General features: G+C 46.2%; 9 protein-coding genes across 9 annotated transcripts; 5 read left to right on the top strand and 4 right to left on the bottom strand.

The window, feature by feature from the left end:
* Positions 1–70: 70 nt before the first annotated feature.
* N7469_006753 (Zn(II)2Cys6 transcription factor rglT) lies at positions 71–1,463 on the top strand (the record flags this gene model as incomplete). The annotated part of the gene is made up of 2 exons (XM_056645671.1): positions 71–143; positions 244–1,463. 2 exons carry the CDS (start codon positions 71–73, stop codon positions 1,461–1,463), a joined length of 1,293 nt encoding a protein of 430 aa, XP_056499112.1.
* A 640-nt stretch (positions 1,464–2,103) lies between these two features.
* N7469_006754 (Paf1-complex subunit LEO1) lies at positions 2,104–3,575 on the bottom strand (the record flags this gene model as incomplete). The annotated part of the gene is made up of 3 exons (XM_056645672.1): positions 2,104–3,090; positions 3,159–3,339; positions 3,397–3,575. 3 exons carry the CDS (start codon positions 3,573–3,575, stop codon positions 2,104–2,106), a joined length of 1,347 nt encoding a protein of 448 aa, XP_056499113.1.
* A 235-nt stretch (positions 3,576–3,810) lies between these two features.
* On the top strand, positions 3,811–5,215 carry N7469_006755 (Mob1/phocein family protein; the record flags this gene model as incomplete). The annotated part of the gene is made up of 4 exons (XM_056645673.1): positions 3,811–3,833; positions 4,168–4,424; positions 4,501–4,615; positions 4,687–5,215. The coding sequence occupies 4 exons, from the start codon at positions 3,811–3,813 to the stop codon at positions 5,213–5,215; spliced, it is 924 nt and encodes a 307-aa protein (XP_056499114.1).
* Positions 5,216–5,883: 668 nt separating this feature from the next.
* N7469_006756 (uncharacterized protein) lies at positions 5,884–6,315 on the bottom strand (the record flags this gene model as incomplete). Its single annotated transcript, XM_056645674.1, has 1 exon — positions 5,884–6,315. One exon carries the CDS (start codon positions 6,313–6,315, stop codon positions 5,884–5,886), a length of 432 nt encoding a protein of 143 aa, XP_056499115.1.
* Positions 6,316–6,526: 211 nt separating this feature from the next.
* N7469_006757 (uncharacterized protein) lies at positions 6,527–8,197 on the bottom strand (the record flags this gene model as incomplete). The annotated part of the gene is made up of 1 exon (XM_056645675.1): positions 6,527–8,197. The coding sequence occupies one exon, from the start codon at positions 8,195–8,197 to the stop codon at positions 6,527–6,529; it is 1,671 nt and encodes a 556-aa protein (XP_056499116.1).
* A 1,219-nt stretch (positions 8,198–9,416) lies between these two features.
* N7469_006758 (uncharacterized protein) lies at positions 9,417–11,612 on the top strand (the record flags this gene model as incomplete). The annotated part of the gene is made up of 1 exon (XM_056645676.1): positions 9,417–11,612. The coding sequence occupies one exon, from the start codon at positions 9,417–9,419 to the stop codon at positions 11,610–11,612; it is 2,196 nt and encodes a 731-aa protein (XP_056499117.1).
* A 1,363-nt stretch (positions 11,613–12,975) lies between these two features.
* Positions 12,976–15,311, top strand: N7469_006759 (uncharacterized protein; the record flags this gene model as incomplete). Its single annotated transcript, XM_056645677.1, has 3 exons — positions 12,976–13,009; positions 13,083–15,083; positions 15,178–15,311. 3 exons carry the CDS (start codon positions 12,976–12,978, stop codon positions 15,309–15,311), a joined length of 2,169 nt encoding a protein of 722 aa, XP_056499118.1.
* Positions 15,312–16,609: 1,298 nt separating this feature from the next.
* Positions 16,610–18,272, top strand: N7469_006760 (putative amino acid permease; the record flags this gene model as incomplete). Its single annotated transcript, XM_056645678.1, has 2 exons — positions 16,610–18,137; positions 18,229–18,272. 2 exons carry the CDS (start codon positions 16,610–16,612, stop codon positions 18,270–18,272), a joined length of 1,572 nt encoding a protein of 523 aa, XP_056499119.1.
* Positions 18,273–18,685: 413 nt separating this feature from the next.
* On the bottom strand, positions 18,686–20,556 carry N7469_006761 (triacylglycerol lipase family protein; the record flags this gene model as incomplete). The annotated part of the gene is made up of 3 exons (XM_056645679.1): positions 18,686–20,201; positions 20,278–20,408; positions 20,515–20,556. The coding sequence occupies 3 exons, from the start codon at positions 20,554–20,556 to the stop codon at positions 18,686–18,688; spliced, it is 1,689 nt and encodes a 562-aa protein (XP_056499120.1).
* Positions 20,557–20,873: the final 317 nt, after the last annotated feature.

Genomic DNA, 20,873 nt, shown 5'->3' on the forward strand with positions numbered 1-20,873 from the left:
CTGGACTTTTTCAAGAATATCAGTCTGTCCATTTGGTATTTATTGGATTCAATAAGGGGAATGCGTAAAAATGGCGGCTCTGGCTGGTGAGGCTTCTCTTCCGGATAGAGATCCGAAGTTACACGCAGCATGCGACGAATGCAGTAAGTTCAAAGTTCTCAAATATATCATTTGCGACAATTACCTCAGGGTTCCCCCCGCCAAATGTTGCCGCATACTGATCATCTATCTCCACTTCAACAGGGAAACGAAAGCTCAAATGCTCGGGAGACCTATCAGGGTGTACCCGCTGTCTGAAGCAATCCATACCATGTCATTATTCAGTTCAAAAACAGATGGGACGGCCTAAGAAACGAGCCCGAACATCAGATGACGAGGGGCTCGAATACCCTCAACAATCAAATACCAACATTTGGCCAAGTCCTGAAGAAACCCCTCCAAGTGCATTCTCAATGGAGGCAGACTCGGCCTATACCCCTGACTCTCACCATCTTTGTCCTCAACTCTTTTGGCAAAACGGCACCGGCTCCAGTGGACAATCACCATCATCCCAACCTATGCCCGATCTATTAGCAGACGACGCCGATCACAACCACAGCTGGCGTCCAGATCGATTAAAGAACCCCAATCTACCTGTTCCTCCTTCAACCAGTCCCTGGCCAGATTTTTCCACCGTATCTGAAGCCACAGCCATGCCATTCTCAGCTCCAACAACCAATTTCCTGGACGCCACCTCCCTCCCTATAACTCCACCCATGACCAACCTACCCGACTCAACTCCTCAATGCACCTGTCTCTCCTACCTATACCTCTGTCTCAGCCATATTTCCTCCGTCGCCTCTTTCCCTGTAAACTCCCACACAATCTGCTCCCTCTATATCGCAGCCCGAACAGCCCGAGATGTGATCCGCTGCGAATCATGTCCAAAAGTCTTCGCCACAGGCGTACAAAACGTCATGTTCACCGGTACACTCTTAACAGTTGCCGCAGATGCCTGGCATAGAGTATATAACTCCGATGCGGTGGAGTTAGGCATGCAAACTGCCCCACCAGCATTCGTCTCAATGGCCTTACAAAGCAACGATCCGACGAAATTCTGGAATAACTGGTTACGACAGGTCGTTCGTCGAGCTGTCGTTGGTGGCTCTCTTGAAAATGGCGCCACGACCCCTTGCTCTGGTCAGCCAGACTTGTTATCTTTGATTAGAGAAGTTGAGAATCGTCAACGGCGCTGGCATGCCCCTGGTCAACACCCTTTCGAAGGAAATAATCCTTTGCAACCTGGGCCCATGGGAACCCCATCAGACGAATGCAACAATGGACAAGATAAGGATCAGAAGGAGCTTCTTTGTCTGAAAGTTGTTGGAAGTGCTAGATCTGTGCTTTTGAAGTTCAATTTCGAGCCTGAGGATTTCCCTGGGGGCGTTATTCCTGAAGATATGCAAAATAAGTCAAGTCAATGAGGAAATGAATGAAGGGTGTGGCTATATGTTTATCATTTCACTTTTTTCATTGTTTTCCTTTCAACTTTCTCTGTATTTGCGTGCATATGGATTGGATAATTTATTTTTTGATGCTTTTCTCTTGATTATCATGATACTTCCTAGTCCCTTGTTTACTACATATAGTATATCCAGAAGCGCATCTATACGACGAGTCCACCTGGGCACCTATACTAGTTACATAATGGTTATAGCAACGGCACTTCATGTTACAAGGCTCATACGTGAATAGTGTTAACTAATACCTATTAGGATAGTTAGGTATCTATCTACCAGCACTGCTGTGATAAACCTATTAGTATAGATATGCATGTCAACCTCAGGAGACGGGTCTCAGAAGGCCAGTATTATTACTTAGAAATTATGGAACCTGACTTTATAATACTGAGTGTTAATTCAAATTCCGTCTAGCACTGTATCATTGCTACTAGCAGCGATAGTTCTACAATCGTACCAGTGAATTCGTCGACCATTTCATTAATTTTGGTATATCAATAATGTCCCTCAAAATGCCAGCCTTGATACGACGCCAGGCCATGTGCAGACCAAAGAAAGAGAAGAAGCGAAGAAAAAAGCAGATAGGCAAAAGATATTGTATAGATCATTCGTCCTCATCATCATCGTCCACCACATAGCGATTCTTCTTTCGCTGCGGAGGAGTTCCCGTCCTCTCAGGCTCAGAAGGCTTATTACGCGCAGACTTAGATGGTGCAACCTCATCATCAACTTCACCTTCAGCATCCTCATCATCATCTCCGAGGATTTCTTCATCGTCATCATCGTCTCCTTCTTCTTCGACATCCTCATCACTACCAACCAAAAAGCCATCATCCTCATCATACTCATCCTCCCGAGTTCGTCCACCGCGGTAATCCTCTTCATCGGAATAAATCTCACCGCGACGATTAGGACGACGAGGCTTACCACGAGGCCGAGTTGATAGCCCATCTTCAAGAGCTCCAATGCTGAGGCCAGTACCCATGGTACGGGGAGCGGGTCCACGGCGACCACGGTCTGCCTCGCGGTCTGCCAATTGCTGGCGCCGACGCTCAGCACGCATGGCTTCTTTCTCTGCAAGTTCTGCCTTCCGCGCTGCCATTTCAGGATCCTCCTTAACGTCAATGACTGGTGCCGAGCCGTCTGCCGTCTGCTTGTTACCGCGTGCAGCAGCAGCGAGAGATTCTTGCAATCGCTGGACCGCGTCATCAGTCTCCATAGTAGTAGGCAGAACCGTCAAGCCTTGTGTAACGTGAGAAGTAAGTCGGAAAACAGAAGCAGTTTCCATCGCAGCGGAGAGGTAAACGTGAGAGTCCAGCTTAGGGTCATAATTGCCGGACTTGTCGAGAGGGGCGAGGGGTTTAGTCGCGATTCGATATTGTTCCATTGGGGCAGATGCCAATTGAAGAGTGATGGAACCATCTTCCCATTGAATGAAGCGAGAATTTGATTGCAGTTGAGACTCGTCATTGGGGTCTTTGCGCCAGCACAGAGAAGTCGCGGCGGTGGAGTAGGGGGGAGCGACGTATGTTTCTGGGTTAAATTCCTCCGCTTCGATGGATAGGAAGTCAGGTACACGCATGGTGTAAATCTAGAAAGGAAGGAACAATCAATAAAATGATACCCTCGTGATTGTTGGCAATCCAATGCTCCTCTTACCTCTCCGTCGCTGTTCACCGGCCCTGGCGCCCGCGCCAGGCTTACGTCCATGATATTGACTTCAGTCTCGTCAAATTCGTCGCCGTCACCACCTACATCCATCCTGTCGCCACGACGATCGTCACGGCCCTCGTCGTCGCCGGAATCTAGTTGTTCATCGTCCAAATTGCGCCGGCCTCGACTAGGTATCTCGTCAGTGGTTGTTTCATGTTGCTCTCTAATTGCTGTTCAATCATACTCATCATTATCCATGCCTGCATCTGAACCACCACCATCTGAACCAAAAAGATCCGCATCATCATCCTCGTCCATCTGGTTATCATCAGCTCCGAAAGGGCTTTTCCCCCCATCACTTGGGGCTGGACTTTGAGCAACATAGCGACCCGGTCGCCGGACATCCTCCTCGTCCGAAGACATTGTGCAAGCTAAGTGTGAAAGGAGATAAAAAGATATTATTCCAATTGAAAGAGATACACCCGGGGAAAGAGTCTAAGTGATTGAAAGCTCTCGCGAGTTGCGGACTAACCCATCTTCCGCGAGACTAACCCGATTTGGCTTAAGTCGGGCGAGACCCCAAAAGGAGACGAGCAAAGCATCTCACCGTTCATCTCCTTCTTGTGTCTATCTTTCAACAAAGTCTCGATTATACAAAATGGCCAATTTCTTTCAGAGCGTGTAAGTATAAATTCTTGCGCAAGATCTGGCAGTGTATACCCCAGTCTTTGTTGCATTGGTTCCAACCTTGATCCCGCATCAATGCCTCTTCTCCCCCCCTCCTCATACTGCATCACAAAAGCACTCGGCGCCACAAACAGTGCTGCATTCCGGTCTTTTCCCAAAGTCTATTAGCCGCGCGGTGTTTGCTTTGATCTTTTGGTGTCTTTTGGTTCTGTTTACATATTTACCCCGGTCTATCTTCATTTCGAATTGTTGTTTTTGAAACTCCGCAGTTCTTGATTGCCCCTCATACCTATTCAACTCAACGCTAACATTTGACTTTGCTGTGTAGTCGCCAAGGGTTTGGCCGGGGAGGAAACAACAAGAATAACCCTCCCAAGAGCCCAGTTCAAGCTCAAGCTCCCGCTATGCCGAATTCACACTCGCTTTCCAATAGCCTTACGATCGATAACATCGCCGCCAATGACCCCGATGCCCCAAAGTACTTCTTTCAGGAGAAGTATGCCCCGTTGAATGTGAGGGGTAACTTCTTGACCCTGTGTGCTTGTCCGAAGAATGTGGAACTGGGCGAGTGGCTGGCTCACCAGAGTAAGTGATACAAGGGTGCATGATGGTTGATGTTGGTTTTTGGTATAGCTTGGATGCTGACTGGGTTCTGTCGCAGTTGTTGAACAATACCGCCTACTCCACGGCATGCTTCAGGTCATTCAAGAAACGAACGCCGTAAATGGATTTCCCATTTGCAATGAGCAAACATGTCCTACAATGTCTGCTGGTCGGTATGTTCAATATAAGCGGGGTAATCGACGGCCGATCTGGGGGTTCGGGAGTCTAACAGTTGGATCTACAGATTAACCTACACTTGGCTTGTCGACGGTCGAGCAGCCAAGATCTCCGCTCCCAAATTCATTAACCGTGTTGAGAAATGGATTGTGAGCAAGATTCACGATCCTGTCATGTTTCCCACCGAAAAGGTCACCGGCTGTCCGGAGACTTCTGCCATTAGAGACGCAAATGCCGCCACAGGGGCCCCCGCGACTCCTACCGATAGCACCAACCCTACCGCAGATGAGTGGATCGGCAAGTCAAGCGGGTTCCCTCAGACCTTCTATAAGGATTGTCAGGGTATCATGAAGCAGATGTTCCGCTGCTACGCGCATCTGTACCATGCCCACTGGCTCAACCCATTCTGGCACATCAACAAGCACGATATCCTGAACATGTGCTTCGTTCACTTTGTCACTGTTGCAAAGTACTACCAACTCGTCTCTGACAAGGAGATGGAGCCGATGCAACCTCTGATCGACCTCTTCATCAAGCAACAGCGGGTGCCCCCCCGAGGCACTGAACGGCGGCCATTGGGCCCAACAGACCACTAACTAAAACACTCCCGCCGGTCCTGGAGTATACCCTACGCAATTTTTTCATTATAAATTACGAGCATGACATGTTTTTCAACCGGGCGTTGGGCCGCACTGTCTTGCGTTCGTGTTTCTGCTTTTTACTGCTGTCATTCAGGAAAATGGACGAATTTGCCGATGATACGACTGAGATCCGGGGTTTTGAGCATTTAGCATGCGGTGTGAATATTTTCTCTCGTCTTTCTTATCTTCTGCTTATCATTATTATTTATTTTCCGGTCATCGTTATCTTTGCATTATCTTCCCAGTGTCCCTGGTCTCGTGGTCTCTGGTGCCTAGTCCCCTCGGTTTCGGTATCGTCCATCATTGAGCCGTTTCAGTTTTCAGCATGATCGAGAGCGTTGGAATAACGAGTCCAGTCCGGTGAAACAGATATTTCGCTTCAATGTGTATACCGTAGTCTCATACAGTATTTTTTTCTCTTGTCTTGCGTCTGGTAATGATGGCGGCGGATGTGGTCGGTTGGAACTTATCAACGAGATGATCTGATTCCGACAACATTGCTTTTAGAAGCTCACAGTTTCGATATCGTATGGCGCTATCTCGAGATTTCACCCGATATCCACAAGCCACTCAATTTTGTTCTCAACCCCATAATAGTCGGCCATGTATTCTCCAGGCAACCCTCACAAATAAACACCCTCTTCCGAATTATCCCCTCCCTGATTCTCCGTAGAATCCACCCTCCGCCCATTTAAATTCACCACCTCATCTCCATCCCCATTCTCCCTCCCACCTTGCACTTTCGCATCATCACCATCCTCACTCTCCTCAATCCACCGCTGACCCCTCCTCTCAACCTCATTCCTAAGCATACCCAACCGTTCCTCCATAGACTTAAAAACACCCTCATTCTCCCGAATATACCCCTCCATCTCCCTCTTCTCTTCCTCCGTCTCAGACGACTCCATGAAAGCTCTCATTTCCGCGTTCGAGCGGTGTAGGTGTGCGATTGAGTTGCGGAGTTCTGAGACTTTGGCGTAGACTGATGAGAGGGGGAGCTCTTTCAGTGCTTCGACGAAGGCTTCTGGGTTGATTGTGAAGACTTGTGCGGCCATTGTGTTCAGTTGGGGGGGGGAGTTATGTGATGTTTTTGGGCGAGGGAGTTGTTTTTTATGGATGAGGAGGTTGACATGGATAGCTTTACGTCACGTGTGTGGGGTAACGTAATTCACGGGCGAGTCGGCCACACGGGCGAGTCGGCCACCCAACTACACCTACTATTTTTGATTTATATATATAACCAACAAAACGCAATTAAATTAATAGCTACTGCTTTGGGCATCTATTTATCTTATGCCCTATCACTCCACATCCACTGCATCTTGGTGGCGCCCGAATTCGGTGCGTGCTGGCCTGGTTTGCGATCTCTGTGGAGACTGAAGCTTCAGCTTCAACGGGATATTGGCTGGCCTGTATCAACGCACGCGCCTCTATAGCATTTAGGGCTGTGTCATGGGGTATTTGACGTTTCGATCTCGATCGCTTTTGCTTTTTTCTTGCATTTGCAGCACGTAGGGCCCGATTCTCCTCGGCTAAAAGCACTGCACTGTGCATCGCCATATGACAGCCCTTAATCAGTTGATCAATCGCTGCTTTTGTGGGTGTAGGAGGGCTTTGCGATCGATATTTAAGTAGTGTCTTGACCGAGGAAGCCTGCCGACGTAGCTGTTTTGCGTTGTGTGGTGTTATAGGTATAAAGTCGGCTGAAGAATTGCTTCCGCGGGTAGGAGGGGGTGTTGGTGTTTTGACATAGATATTGATCTTTGCAAGCACAGAAATAGGATCAAAAGGTATTAATCCTGTAGCTTTAAAGCTATTTTGTATCGAGATATCTTTAAATGCTCTAATACGGGCATCTGGATATGCTGCAAGAAAGTCAAGTTTATCGATATGACTGATACCTTTCCGCATAAGATCTTCCACAAGTCCACCATATGCACGTTTCAGAGAAGCAAAACAGCCAACATCAAGTGGTTGAAGCAAATGTGATGAATGCGCAGGCATACAAATCGATATAATATTATGCTCTTTGCAAATCTGGTCGAATTGAGCTGTTAAATGACTGCCATGACCATCAAGAATAAGTAGTCTATATTTGCCCTTTGACCGACCATAAATATATGGAATAAAATGATTTTTTAGCCAATTAAGACTAATATCATCAGTAGTCCATCCATTTTTGCTTTTGTCGATTTTCCAGCCATCTGGAAGATCATTAAACCATGATTCGATAAAGACTTTGCCTTTAAAGATAATATATGGAGGAAGCGCCCATCCTTGAGCACAGATTGATTCAATCACAGTCACCCATTCACGATTTCCTGGTTGTAGCATTGATCTCTTTCCACAATATTCCGCACGAGTGATGACCTTCGCAGTTGCGGTGAGACCCATTGCGAAGCCTGTCTCATCAAAATTGAAGATATCTTCATCGGCGATACCGTATTGGACTATCACGCGTTGTACACTATCGAACCACTCCCGAATCACGGTCGGATCCTCGCATTGTGCTCTCTGATAGTCATATCGACGGCTAAACCGACTCGCAATCATATCTTTATGACGTTTAATAAAGGTTGAGACCCAGTTAATACCGACAGTCGGAGAAGGGATTGTTCCACGGCTTGCAAGTAGCAAATTGGCCATATCTTTAGCCATACTTGGCCGGGGGGGATTTCCACGTAGATCCATAGACAATATCCATTCAATAAGCGATTCTTCTTCATATTGGGTCAATTTATGACTATTTGCGCGTGCTTCATGTCGAAATTGATAACCGCGTAGTCGATCCTGGAGAGTAGCGCGTGGCACATCAAAGCAGCGTGCAGCTTCACGAATAGAGGAGATTTCCTTATTTTTTATAGCTTTGACAGCTAATAGGATTCTACCCTCTTGTTCGACAGATTTTTGAGCCTTTTGAGATCGAATTGGTGGCATGGCAAGTGGTTGAAGGTAGTAGAAGATTAAATGGGGACGCGACCGCGTTAGGTGGCCGACTCGCCCGTGTGGCCGACTCGCCCGTGAATTACGTTATAGATTGGATTATACATAGTAGAGTGTGGTATGGAGTATTAGTTGGATTGGGTATTGAAAGTATGATTGAAATAAAAGATTTTTCTTGTTGATTGTCAGGTCTATGATGGTTATTAAAGAATTTGAACGAGTGATGTGGCATGTTGTTAGAGTGATGGTGGTGCGTCGTAGTGCTCTGCAACTATATATTTCTACTGCTAACCAGCCTAGCTCCTCTTTTACCTCGGCCTATGTCAAATCTTTGATGATATTATGGTTCAAAGATTCCAATGTAACAACCTTGTTACATTTGATGGAACTTTCCGAGTCCAGCATATGACTTCAGAGCTATATGATATAGCCACATATACTAATATGGACCAAATAGCTCTGCCTTATGCTTACGTCTCAAGATTGTTTGCTACACTTGCTAGGCTAGTAGACCTGCGCCAGCCAGTTAACATCCTCCCTAACCATATTCCTCGCCATTCTATACATAGATTGTAATCCAAAGCATGAAATATTATTTCTCTGCCTATAATCTTAATTGTTATACATTAACAATGACTAGAATCACAACAATCTCCTAGTCATTACTCTTCATTCGACGCGTCGCGGACAGTGGAGCCAAGCAACGCGCCTTTACCAGTTCGACTATCCACACCAAGCCCTTGTGCGAGAAAAAGAAAAAATTCCCCACAATGAATAATGAGGAATCAGAAACATGTGTCAGATCTAAAGTAGAATAAAGATCATTCAAATATAGATCCACCCGTTTCCAAAACATATTCGAAGCAAACAAAGATCGAGTCCATTGTTCGAGTTATTGATTATTTCTGGCTCCCCACTATCGGCTTTGTATATACCCTCATTGTTGAAAATACACTGGCTTTGATGTACAATGAGAAGTCGATATCCTCAATTCTCGCTACCATGGGTAAACGGGTTGGTTCAAAGGATATTTCCGCTTCATTTCTTCCAGGACTAAACAATACCCCAGAGAAATGGCTATATAACCTTGATTCCCCCAGCATCTTAAATCGAAGAAATTAAACTATCTTATACTTGATAGGACAAAATAAAGAAAAACATCACTGGTTATATCAGTACAAGTTTTAAAGCCTCAGGACCTAGCACCACCATCATGGCACCTTCATCTAGTCACGCAAACACACACTTGATGGAAGAAATCCCTAACAAACCCTTCGATTCAAAACCAGAACCACACGATTATTACATGTTTCTCCTACGCACCGAACAAGGTCGCGATCAAAGAACCCGTCGAGAATCCAACCTCGCCCTTCAAAACAACACCTTCCACCTACTCCCCTACGACTGGTTCTGGGAAGCAGATTTCCTCCACCGTCTCCGCACCTCATCAAACTCAAGCGTAATATACCAAGTAATCCCAATCCCAAGTCCCAGCAGTCCCCGAGAAAAGAAACTCGCCCTCGGCTTCGACTTTGCAACAAATACGCTCAGAGCCTGGACCTTCGATCCTGTCCCCATCCCATTCGAAGATCTGTACTCGCAACCCGATATCTGGAAAGAATGTCGTGATCGAAACGTACTATCCGAATGCTGGCATCGACGAAGTCCCATCATTTCCCTATCAATGAATCGATTCTATGAAATTGTCGATTTCACAATGGATCACTTCAACGAGTATGGGCCCAAGATGCTGAGTGGTGGATTACTGCGTTTCTTTGAGGAGACTACATTCCCCTTTCATCCAAGCATGGACCTCGTCATTGTCATTCAATTTGCGCAATTCCTTGGCGATTTCCTCGCTGTTTTGATTCAGGACTATGAGACTTCAAAACACTTGCAGGTCAAGTATGAAGCTTATCAGGAATTTCTGCGAAATTTGCTCTTGCGCTCATCTGTCGATGTTTGGATGACTTCTTATGAAGTTTTGAAGGAGGGGATGACTGCTAGAGGAAATGTTCGTGCTAGGTCGATCGATACTCGAGGTAGAGTTGAGAAATTGATTACTGAAAAAAGAGAGCATCAGAATCGACTTATGCAGCAGCAACAATACGTACCACGAGATGAAGAGGACAGTCGACAGTATCGTGCACAGCAGTACTTACAACAGTCTACAGGGCCGGGACCAGTCTCAAATTGTACTGGACTCAATACATGGCAACAAGAGAGTGAACCAGTCTTTCCCGAGTCTGTGAATATCTCGACCCCCGAATTACAAGGGTGGCTTGCCCTTCTCGCCGTATTGATGGTTTCTAGCATGTTACTATACAAGAAACAATACTCCGTGATACTTCGGGGCGGAGGTCTCTTGCTTGGAGTACGATTGATCTTCTTTATCCTTCAAGGACGAAGTTGGGACTTAATCGCTCTAATAGGTATCCCAAGACTTACTCAGTGGGTAAGAAACTGGGATTATTGGATCATCGATGTTCTGGCAACAATAACCGCTCTAGAGCTTCAAAAACGGGAGAAATATGAACTTCTTGCTGACGAGACTGCACTCTGGTTCGTGCTTAAGCTCATTGTAACTATCTGTGGATGGAATGGTATAGACATCGAGGTGTTACCCAAGTGTCCGCTTCAGTCGAAACTAATTCAATCAATAATGAACGGAACCTTCCAACCTTCTGTCTGGGGTCTTGATTTTTGGAATTTACATGCATGGTATTTCGATTGTGCATGCAGCGTCCTTGGCATCTACTTCATCCTTACAGATCTTCACTCTTCTGCTGCGCAGGGATTGATTATCTGGTTTGTTCTCCGGTTTATCATGCCTCCATGGGTAATTTGTAAGGACTGGGCTCACCAATTCGTACCCTATTTGATACTCTTCTTTAAATACTCCCCCTTCGGTGCATTTGTGATATTCGCATCTTGGATGGAACTCTGGTACGACCTTTTAGTCGGACTTAATATGACAGCCTTCTTGACTTGGGCATCACTTAAGCTATGGAAGACCAGTACAGAGATAAGTCTCGCATTTCAAGGAATCGAGACTAAAACCCTTTTAACCTGGTCATTTGCTACATGGAGAATTAGTCGAGCAAGTAATTTCCTTCCCCTGATTCCTGCCGATTACTTCGGGCTCGCTATATTTGCTCAATGGGCATTAACTGCCGGATTGACGGCGGGATATCAGGCTGTGATTGTCTTGACAGGGATGTATGTTGCGTGGAAAGTCCATGTCAGCGAGATAGAGACTGTGACTGTTCCTGGGGACATTGTTGTGATTTTCATACTTGAATGGCTTTCGCGAATTACGCTAAGGGAATATCGTCACCCAGATATTCAGCGTAAGTTTGACCAGCCGGCTACTATGAGAAATGCGTGGAATCTTGCACAGGAGTATTAGGGCTTGGTGGAGCTGAGTGCGGCAGCTGGAAGGGTTCGGCGGATACGGCCAAGCCAATAGTGGGGCTGTTTGCACAGTATTTTATTAGGCCTTACGTTTTTCTACATACAGTATTATTAATTTATAAATTTCAGTTGATAAACAGAGATGTTGAGTTTGGAACCTTTGGTCTTTTGTAGGTGGACTTAATTTGTCAGTAAGCATAATAAATAGTAGTGTTAGATTATTAGTCTATAGCAAGTAAGATACTACTTGCAAAGTAGATAGCTGGTAGGGAAGGCCATTTTACTCTCATGGGAATCTTGAAAATGAAAATGAAAATAAAAATAAAAAACTCAAACCGTGGAAACTCGAAATAATTGCAGAATATCCGATGCAAATATTTCGTCTGTAATTGCTGTTTGTTCAACAGTATGTAATTGATATGTATCCTATCCCTACAGGGCTATGTTGAGCTTCCTGAGCTGTGCTTACGCCACGACTCCACTACCCCACTCGCCCCATTAGCCTGAGCTTTAGCGCCGCGATCGAGGAGACTAGTGAATCGGACGGGCCATCGAGAGCAGTCATCTGAGATGAAATCATGAAGAGAACAGATGCATGAGTTTGCGCATCAGCCACGTATCCCTGCACACCGATCATAACCACAAACAGAGATGATAGTAGATACAATCTATCGCGGTTATGAAGTGATATCTATACTACTGTAAGTGTTGATCTGGACTGTCTGTATGTATATGGACGCAGCTAGGCACCTCTCTCCCACCGGCACGTCCGGAAATACTACAGTAAATGTACTAACCCCTGTCAATTCTAGGCAACACCATCCCAGCCACATTATCCCACACAGTATTCTCCCTTCATTCCATCCCTGCACATGAAGACTTTCGTATACTTCCACTATTGTATACTTTAATGCACCGCCACTCCAAAACCGGTTTTGTGGCTGAGGGCGCAGTCCAACAAATTGAACAATTTTGATTGGACCAGCGTAGCTCTAAAATAATCACCACTCAGTCTTGGCAGCGTCATGTGGTTGCCGAGCAAATCATCAACAGCCAAGAAAAAGTCGCGGGTACTCGCTGATTCCGCTGGAATTGCCCTCCGCTGAAAGTACAAGTGACTTTTGGTTCTCGCTCTTTTTTTCCCGTTGATCAGCAGAGGCCCAATTTCGCTTTTCGCCCTGCAGCCCTATAATTCTTTTTTGGTCCTGCGATTTTCCCCATCCCCATCCATTCCCCCCTCTTTCTGGTCTTGATCTTCCCTCCCCTTTATTTTCCCCGTGTGACTCCATTGTCCTCGGTTTATTCTTATTTCTCTCGAGGTCGAGTGAATTTTGGCAATCGCATCAATTGCCTCGACAATGGCTGATAGTACTACTCAGCCTCCCGTCAATGGTACGTGGAGAGGGAGCTCCGTCGACAGCACTAAGCTCACCCATCCCATGCGCAAGCTAACTCGAGATACTAGGGATCGTTCAAAATGGCGAGCATGCGGTGCGCGGCGCAAGCGATAGATTCGACTTGATCTCTGGTCCCCTCATCAACTTGAAGAATATGCACTACGATGCCGCCCCCATCTGGCATGGAAGTGTCCTCATCGTGACCAAGCCCACTCAGGAGAAGCCCATGTTACACCTGCATCAATTAGGTGCTGTTGGATCGCAGACTGGATCGCAATCCCAATCCAACCAAACAATCGAGGGTCTCAAGCTCTACGAAGATCCAGAGAAGGCTTTCTGGCGATTCACCCTCTCCGTTCCCGTGGAGAGCTACGAGGCGCGTTGGCAATATGATATTCCAGGACTATACAATTCGTCCGAGCCCGTGAAATCGCCTTGGGAATTTGTCGTTCCCGCCGAAGATCAATCAATGCGCATTATGTTTCACTCGTGCAACGGATTCTCCGTCGGTACCGACATGGACGCTTGGCATGGTCCAAACCTGTGGAACGATGTTCTACGAGTCCACGGCGAGAAACCCTTTCACGTCATGGTTGGAGGTGGTGATCAGATTTATAATGATGGAATTCGTGTAGATGGACCCCTGAAACCCTGGACAGCGATTGCGAACCCGCACAAGCGTCGCAATCATGATTTCGACAACAAAATGCGCGCCGAATGCGATGACTATTATTACGCAAACTATGTTCGCTGGTATAACACCGAACCCTTCCGCGCTGCTAATGGTCGTATTCCTCAAGTCAATATTTGGGATGACCACGATATCATCGATGGATTTGGTTCTTATACCGACCATTTCATGAAATGCGCTGTATTCCGCGGTATTGGTGGCGTCGCATTCAAATACTACTGTCTCTTCCAGCATCACATGGCTCCACCCAAGTCAACCTTCACTACCGATGCGCCTCAGACAATGCACGCTGTCAACGGTACCTCTGGTGTGGATCCGCGCCAGGTGGAGAATGTCTATGTTCTGGAGAACCAGGAAGAGGACGACAGTTGGATCACTGGTAAGCGTCCTGGACCGTATGTGGAGGAGCGCAGTCGCAGCTTGTATATGCGGTTCGGCAAGCGAATTGGTTTCGTCGGTCTGGATGCGCGAACAGAGCGTACTCGGCATCAGGTGAATTACCCGGATACCTATAACTTGATCTTCGAGCGATTGGAGCGCGAGATTTCTGCTTCCAATGGTGATATCAAGCACCTGGTCGTTCTGCTAGGTGTTCCCATCGCATACCCTCGTCTTGCCTGGCTAGAGAACATCCTTACATCTCCACTGATCGCACCAATTCGTCTTTTGAACAAGCGCTTCGGCGTCGCCGGCGGTCTCTTCAATGAGTTCGATGGCCAAGTTGATTTGCTAGATGATCTGGACGATCACTATACTGCCCGTCAACACAAGCGCGAACGTCGCGAGCTCATTCAGCGCCTGCAGGAATTTGGTCGGGCTCACTCTGTCCGCGTTACCATTTTGGGTGGTGATGTTCACCTGGCAGCCGTCGGTCGGTTTTATTCACACCCTAAGTTGAACTTATCCGGCGAGAACGACCACCGATTCATCGTCAACGTCGTTAGCAGCGCCATCACCAATAAACCCCCACCCAAGGCCGTCGCCAACCTGCTTGCCCGCCGTAACAAAATCCACCACTTGGACCGCACCTGCGACGAAACTCTCATGCCTATCTTCGACAAGCAGCCCGGTGGTATTGAAAAGAGCGCTTCCTGGAACAAGGTCACTATGCCATCCCGTAACTTCGCCACACTGACAGAAGTTGTGGCACCCGTCGCCAATGGCGATGGAGCTACCCCCGAATCCGCAAAACTGGACTCTCTTCCGAAAGATGGCCATGCACCGCTGCACAAGGGCGAGGTCGAAGCTGGTTCGACTCACAGTGCCGCAGACGGTATTAGCAGTAATAGTGGGATGTATGGTGGATTAGACGTTGCGATTCGCGTGGAGATTGATCCACACAATTTGCAAGGTGCTACTGAAGGATATGGATTCAGCAGTAAGTAGAGCCACGGCTATTTACTCAATGCTCACACTTCGGTGTCCCGGATCTATTCGCGAATGGCATCACTAACCCTTCTACTCCGTATTAGTTCCCCCTCTCACGGCCACCGAAGGCCCACCCACTTCATCGCGTCACAGTTTCCGATCTCGTCATTCTCGCGCGGAGTCACGGCCTCAATCTCGTCAGACTGAACAACCTGGTCGACCATCTACAGCGCAGTAATGTTTTAATCTAGTCTCGGCCTGGCAATAGTGCAGGTTTACGGTATATCATAATTTCTGCTATTATCTAGTACCCCCCCCTTCCCCGCGTTCGATACCTCAATGTCACACCGTTCTATCATCATCCATTATACATATCGTGTACTATGCCATGTAAGTGTAGGTACAAATACAGCATGTAGTGGTAGCTCTCCACTGTAAAGTTGAGGTAGGACATGCACGTTCTCCACGTATGCACCCCGCAAATTTTCAAATTATGGCTGGAACTAGTATTATCAATTAGTGTCTGCGATGCTCATAGACTATGTTCTTTGCATGTATTCATGTTCAGTCATGCTGTCTTACCTATTAACCTAGTAGGTTGATCCGATGCGGAGGTCTTCCCCCCTCATGAGGATTTAGATTACTATTTGAGGATAGACTATGTATACATGTCATTATTTTGTGAAGATACTGTTTAATAGTAAATTGCCTCGTCGACACTTGTAATGATTTCTCAAGTCTAGTCAGGATATTATCTGTACTCCCTTGGTGATGTCTTTATCCCTATAAAGTCCTATCATCATCCCCTTTCTGACTTCTACTAGGATGAACCCTCCAGCGATCAATAACGATGGTGGCTATCTCTGTACAAAATGATATGAAGCTTTTATCTCGGTACTTTTATTAGTCCATACCCTCTTGGAAGATACAGGATTACTTACATGTATGTCAATCAGAATCATCCATCCAATCTGCGCATTGTCTTTCGAAAGATAAGGTCTCTCTCTAAGCCGTAATTGGCAGATAATTTCTGGAATAGGCAGTTCAATACGTGATCTACGCCACATCTCTGCAGATGGGAATCCGATCCATCATTAAAAAAGCATCTCGTAAACCCCGCAGTTTTCAGCTGCCCTGTGCCACTCAAATCATGTAGCTGTATCTAATTATCCGATACGAAGAGGGGAGGGGGTTTGAAGTTGAGATAACGGGATAGATGTAACATGGTACATTGTATTCAATATGATTGTTTAACTACTATTACTAGTTAGTACTAAGTGGGAGAAGTAGTATAGGTAATTTATTGAATAAGATACTAGTATCCGAGGTCTTCATGTATGTGGCTGTAGTTATAGTTTCATCACGATCTGCAGTATTCATTAATACCCTGAAGATATCCGAATACCTGACAATGGGGTAACACTAACATTCCAACTCATCAAAGAAGTTATTCGAGAAGGTATTCAAGAAGTCTCTACTCTTTCTCCCTAGACTCCCTATACTACAGCTCCAACTGAACTAAATTCACCTAGCATCATGGCCATCACCGAGAAACCCGGCGAAATAACCACCAACGACTCCTCCCACGACAACGATCAAGACCACGAAACAGGCACAATAAAAAGTATCCACGAACAAGACGAACTCGACAGACTAGGCTATAAACAAGAACTCCACAGAAACAGATCCGTCGCAACCCTCCTCTTCCAATCCCTTGCAATAGCAGCAATACCCTACGGCGAAGGCTCTGCCCTCCTAAACGCAATCTATGGCGGAGGCCCTCTATCCATCTTCGTAGGATGGATAGTAGTCTGTTTCCTGGATCAATGTATAGCAATGTCCCTAGCAGAACTCGCATCTCGATATCCCACTTCCGCAGGTCCATATTACTGGTCATTCCAACTAGCAAAATCGTCCAAAACAACCATTTCTTTCATAAATGCCTGGATTTGGGTCATTGGTAATTGGACCATCACTTTATCCGTGAATTTCGGATTTGCATCTATGCTTTCTGCGACTATATCCATGTATCATCCAGACTGGAGCGCAAATAATTGGCAACTTCTTCTCATTTTCTACGCGGTGGTTCTTGGTTCATTGGTGATTTGTACATTTGCAAATCGATATTTACCACAAGTTGACACTGCATGCGCGACATGGACGGCTATTACGATCGTCGTGATTTTAATCGCTACCTCAGTGAAAGCTGAGACAGGTCGACACTCGATTTCATACGCATTAACCTATTACGATAAGTCTTTCGCTGGATGGGGCGAATTCACTTTCTTCATTGGTCTTTTACCAGCTGCTTATACATTCTCTGCTATTGGAATGGTATCTTCAATGGCAGAAGAATGTCCACAGCCTGCAATAAAAGTCCCACGAGCAATTTCACTCGCTGTCCCTGTTGGATTTATCGCGGGTTTATTCTTTATTATCCCTATCTGCGTGACTCTACCTCCTCTTGAAGATATTATATCTGCACCGGGTGGTCAAGCCTTACCCTATATTCTCCATCGAATAATGGGTTCCCCCGGTGGAGGATTAGGACTCATATTCCTGGTCCTTATAATTACTCTCTTCTGCTCGATTAGTATTACAGTTGCAGCTTCTCGATCAACATGGGCCGTTGCCCGTGATGATGCGCTTCCCCTAGCAAAAATTTGGGCAACAGTCCATCCAAGTCTCGGTGTACCAGTCTGGTCATTGATCCTATTAAGTATCATCCAAATGCTTCTAGGATTAATCAATCTCGGAAGTTCGAGTGCGTTTACGGCATTTGTTTCGGTGGGTGTTATCGCTTTGGCTGTTGCGTACGCGATTCCTATCTCTTTAAGTCTCTTTCAGGGTCGTGTAGAGGTGAGACATGCGAAGTGGAATTGTGGACGGTTTATTGGTACTATTGTCAATGTACTTGCGTTAGCTTGGATTGTGTTTGAATTGGTACTTTTTAGTATGCCGACTGCGTTACCTGTTACTAGGGTCTCGATGAATTATGCTTCGGTTGTTTTTGTGGGATTCATGGCTATTTCGGCGGTTTGGTATCTTGTTTATGCGAGGAAGCGTAAGTTTTGCCCTTTTCTTTTTCTTTTTTTTTTTACACGAGGTGTTGTTGTTCAGCTTAACTTGGGGTTCTTATATTGACTATTCTCTAGATTATAAGGGACCCCCGGAGTCGGATGCTTTGGATTCAGAATAGGACTGTTTTATTTGAAGCATCTTATTTTATGGCATCAATGCTAGCGTGTTTGGTTGAATGTATCGTTGTAATACTACTCGTAGCCTGATATCTCCTAACAGATCAGACTGCAATATTGTTCATAGATATTAGAGTTCCTCGGTGAAGGTTTAAGTCTACCCCGGTGCAAAAAGCCCAATGGCAAGGTCTTTACTGGTTAACAGGGTATACTCTCATTGAATGAGAGTATACCCAGGGGATGAAATCTTTGAAGAAATTCCCAATATCAGCCGGAGCGACTACTTTTTTATATAAAAACTTAAACCTGAAGCAATTGTCTTGTCCATCCCGACTAAAATATCGTCTATAAATATCTCAATCAACACCATAACAATGTATACAGCAAAGCAAGAAGGATAAACACATTCCACCCTCTATTCATGACCATCCGTAACAGCAAATTGAGTACTCTCCTCTGCACTCCCACCTTTCCTCCTCCTCGGCAAACCCTCATTCGAGGAATGACGAACAGGAGGTAAGACCGGATCACTCGGTCGTCGTCGACGAACAAGTTGATACCCTCTATCCAATTCAATTTCAATAGCCTCGCGAACCTTCAAGGCACTTACAGCAGGCCAAACGCCACGCTCGCCTTTCAATGTCCAGTCAGCAACACGTTCTTTCGTAGGCCGTTGGAAGAGATTGTATATATCTGTGACCGCAAGGTCTGGCACTAAAGTTAAATTTGGTCCTGGGATTGTCTCGTCCATTAGGAGACGACTGATTGAAGCCGGGAGGAGGCCGATATAATCTAATTGACGAACACGGTGACGAAGTTCGGCGAGGATGAGTCGCATTAGTGAGCGGGAAAGATTGTTCCAGCCTGTTTGTCGGCGGTCAAGGAGGTTGAGCTCGGATCGTAGGAAGGGAATTAGATATGGTCGAGCTTGTGAGACGATGAAGTGGTTGACGTTGAATAATTCTGAGATCCGTGACAATGGTGATTCGCCGTCGCTATAATTTACGTGTCTCCATGGTTGAACAATTATATCTTCTGTATGGGGCCAGGGGACGATAGAGCCTGTCTCGTCCTTGCAATATATGGTGATGGGAGAGGTAATCGTTGAAGAGGCGGAGGCATTTGACGCAGCAGCCGCAGACCAGATCAATACGTTCGGCGCCGTGAGATAATTCAGGAGATTTGGCGAGCCAGTTTTTCCGGCCGTGGCAACAGTGATGTTGAGAATGCGTTTTGATCGAGCATATGCTTCTTCAAAGGTTAAGTCACCCACATTAGCCCGAACGCATTCCTCCAGAAGTCCCATGTCAAAGAGGTGGCCTGTTTTAACGAAACGCATCATCCGACGAAAGAAGACTCGTACCCAGCTCTCTGGATCAGATTGTTCCTTGCTGTAGCGATCAAACGCCGACAGATCAATCGTATCCCCGTTCAACAGGGCCAATAATTCACCCTCTGGATGTATACCCACAAGAGCAGCAACCATGGCTCCTGTCGCCGTGCCAGTGATGATACGAGGTAACAGTCCTTGAAGATGCAGCGCTTTAACAACTCCAAGATGGCAAAGACCAAACGCTGACCCGCCCTGTAGAAGTAAAGTCGTTCGTCCAAAGGCCTGGCGTGTATCATGCAAAAGCTCAAGCTTAGCCTGAGAGGTGAAACCGTTTTTCTCAGGCATCGGCTGTAATGAGGTTACATACTGAATCGACAATGCAACCTGTGTGATATAGTCATCGATGAGAAGCTTTGTACCAGCATAAGCATGGGTGAAAAGCTTTGTCGAGGTAATATTGCCTAGATTTCGAACGAGTCCAGAGCGAAGTAAATTGACGAGAGTCAAGATATCCTCACTTTCACGTACACCCATCAAAGCCTCTAAACGACCGAGGATAAGACGATAGTCATAGTGTCTGCTAACGGGATTTTGACGCCTTTATGAGCTTCAGTCAATATCTCTCTTCTTTGTTTGTCCTTTCAAAGTCACAAGCAATGGTTGTCACTACTCACCACAGATCTTTACTTAACAGCTCATCCAGCTCAAATGCAGCTTCCTCCCACTCCTCAAAAGATCGGGCCGTCGCAAGAGTGTGAAATAGACGATTACGCGGTGACTTTGAATTCCACCACGACGATAATTTCTGTATATATTATAAGCATGTCTCCCAGCAAGACAGCTGGAACTGTGTGCTTAAGCTGCGTCCTGATTCAACCAGCCCACATTGAACCGAGGTCTTCATCACTCACATCTCGCCAGAACTGCGCAACATCTAACAACATGCTGAACATCGCGCTCAGCATGCTATAGAAAGGAATCCACCAAGACATAATGTATTCCCTCAGTAAAGTAAACATAAATTCCAGGTCGAGAATGTTGGCCGGTAGAAACCCGGTTTTTTCACATGCTAGAGCGTCACGCGCGCACTTCTCGAAACAGCTAGGAAGGGGGAAATCACTCCATTCAATCAGCATCCATCAGATGAAGATATAGTGGAGAGCAAGTTCCGCTGCAAAAAAAAGTGGGATGTGAGGTAAAAAGTACATTTGCACCGTCAATGTTGGAGAAAGAATAAGGTGGGGAGAGATACGACGCGGCAGAAAAAGAG

Source organism: Penicillium citrinum (genome assembly GCF_028827155.1).
Source record: "Penicillium citrinum strain IBT 23319 chromosome Unknown utg000006l:1.0-3011923.0:1.0-3012962.0, whole genome shotgun sequence".
Classification (NCBI taxonomy): Eukaryota; Fungi; Ascomycota; class Eurotiomycetes; order Eurotiales; family Aspergillaceae; genus Penicillium; species Penicillium citrinum.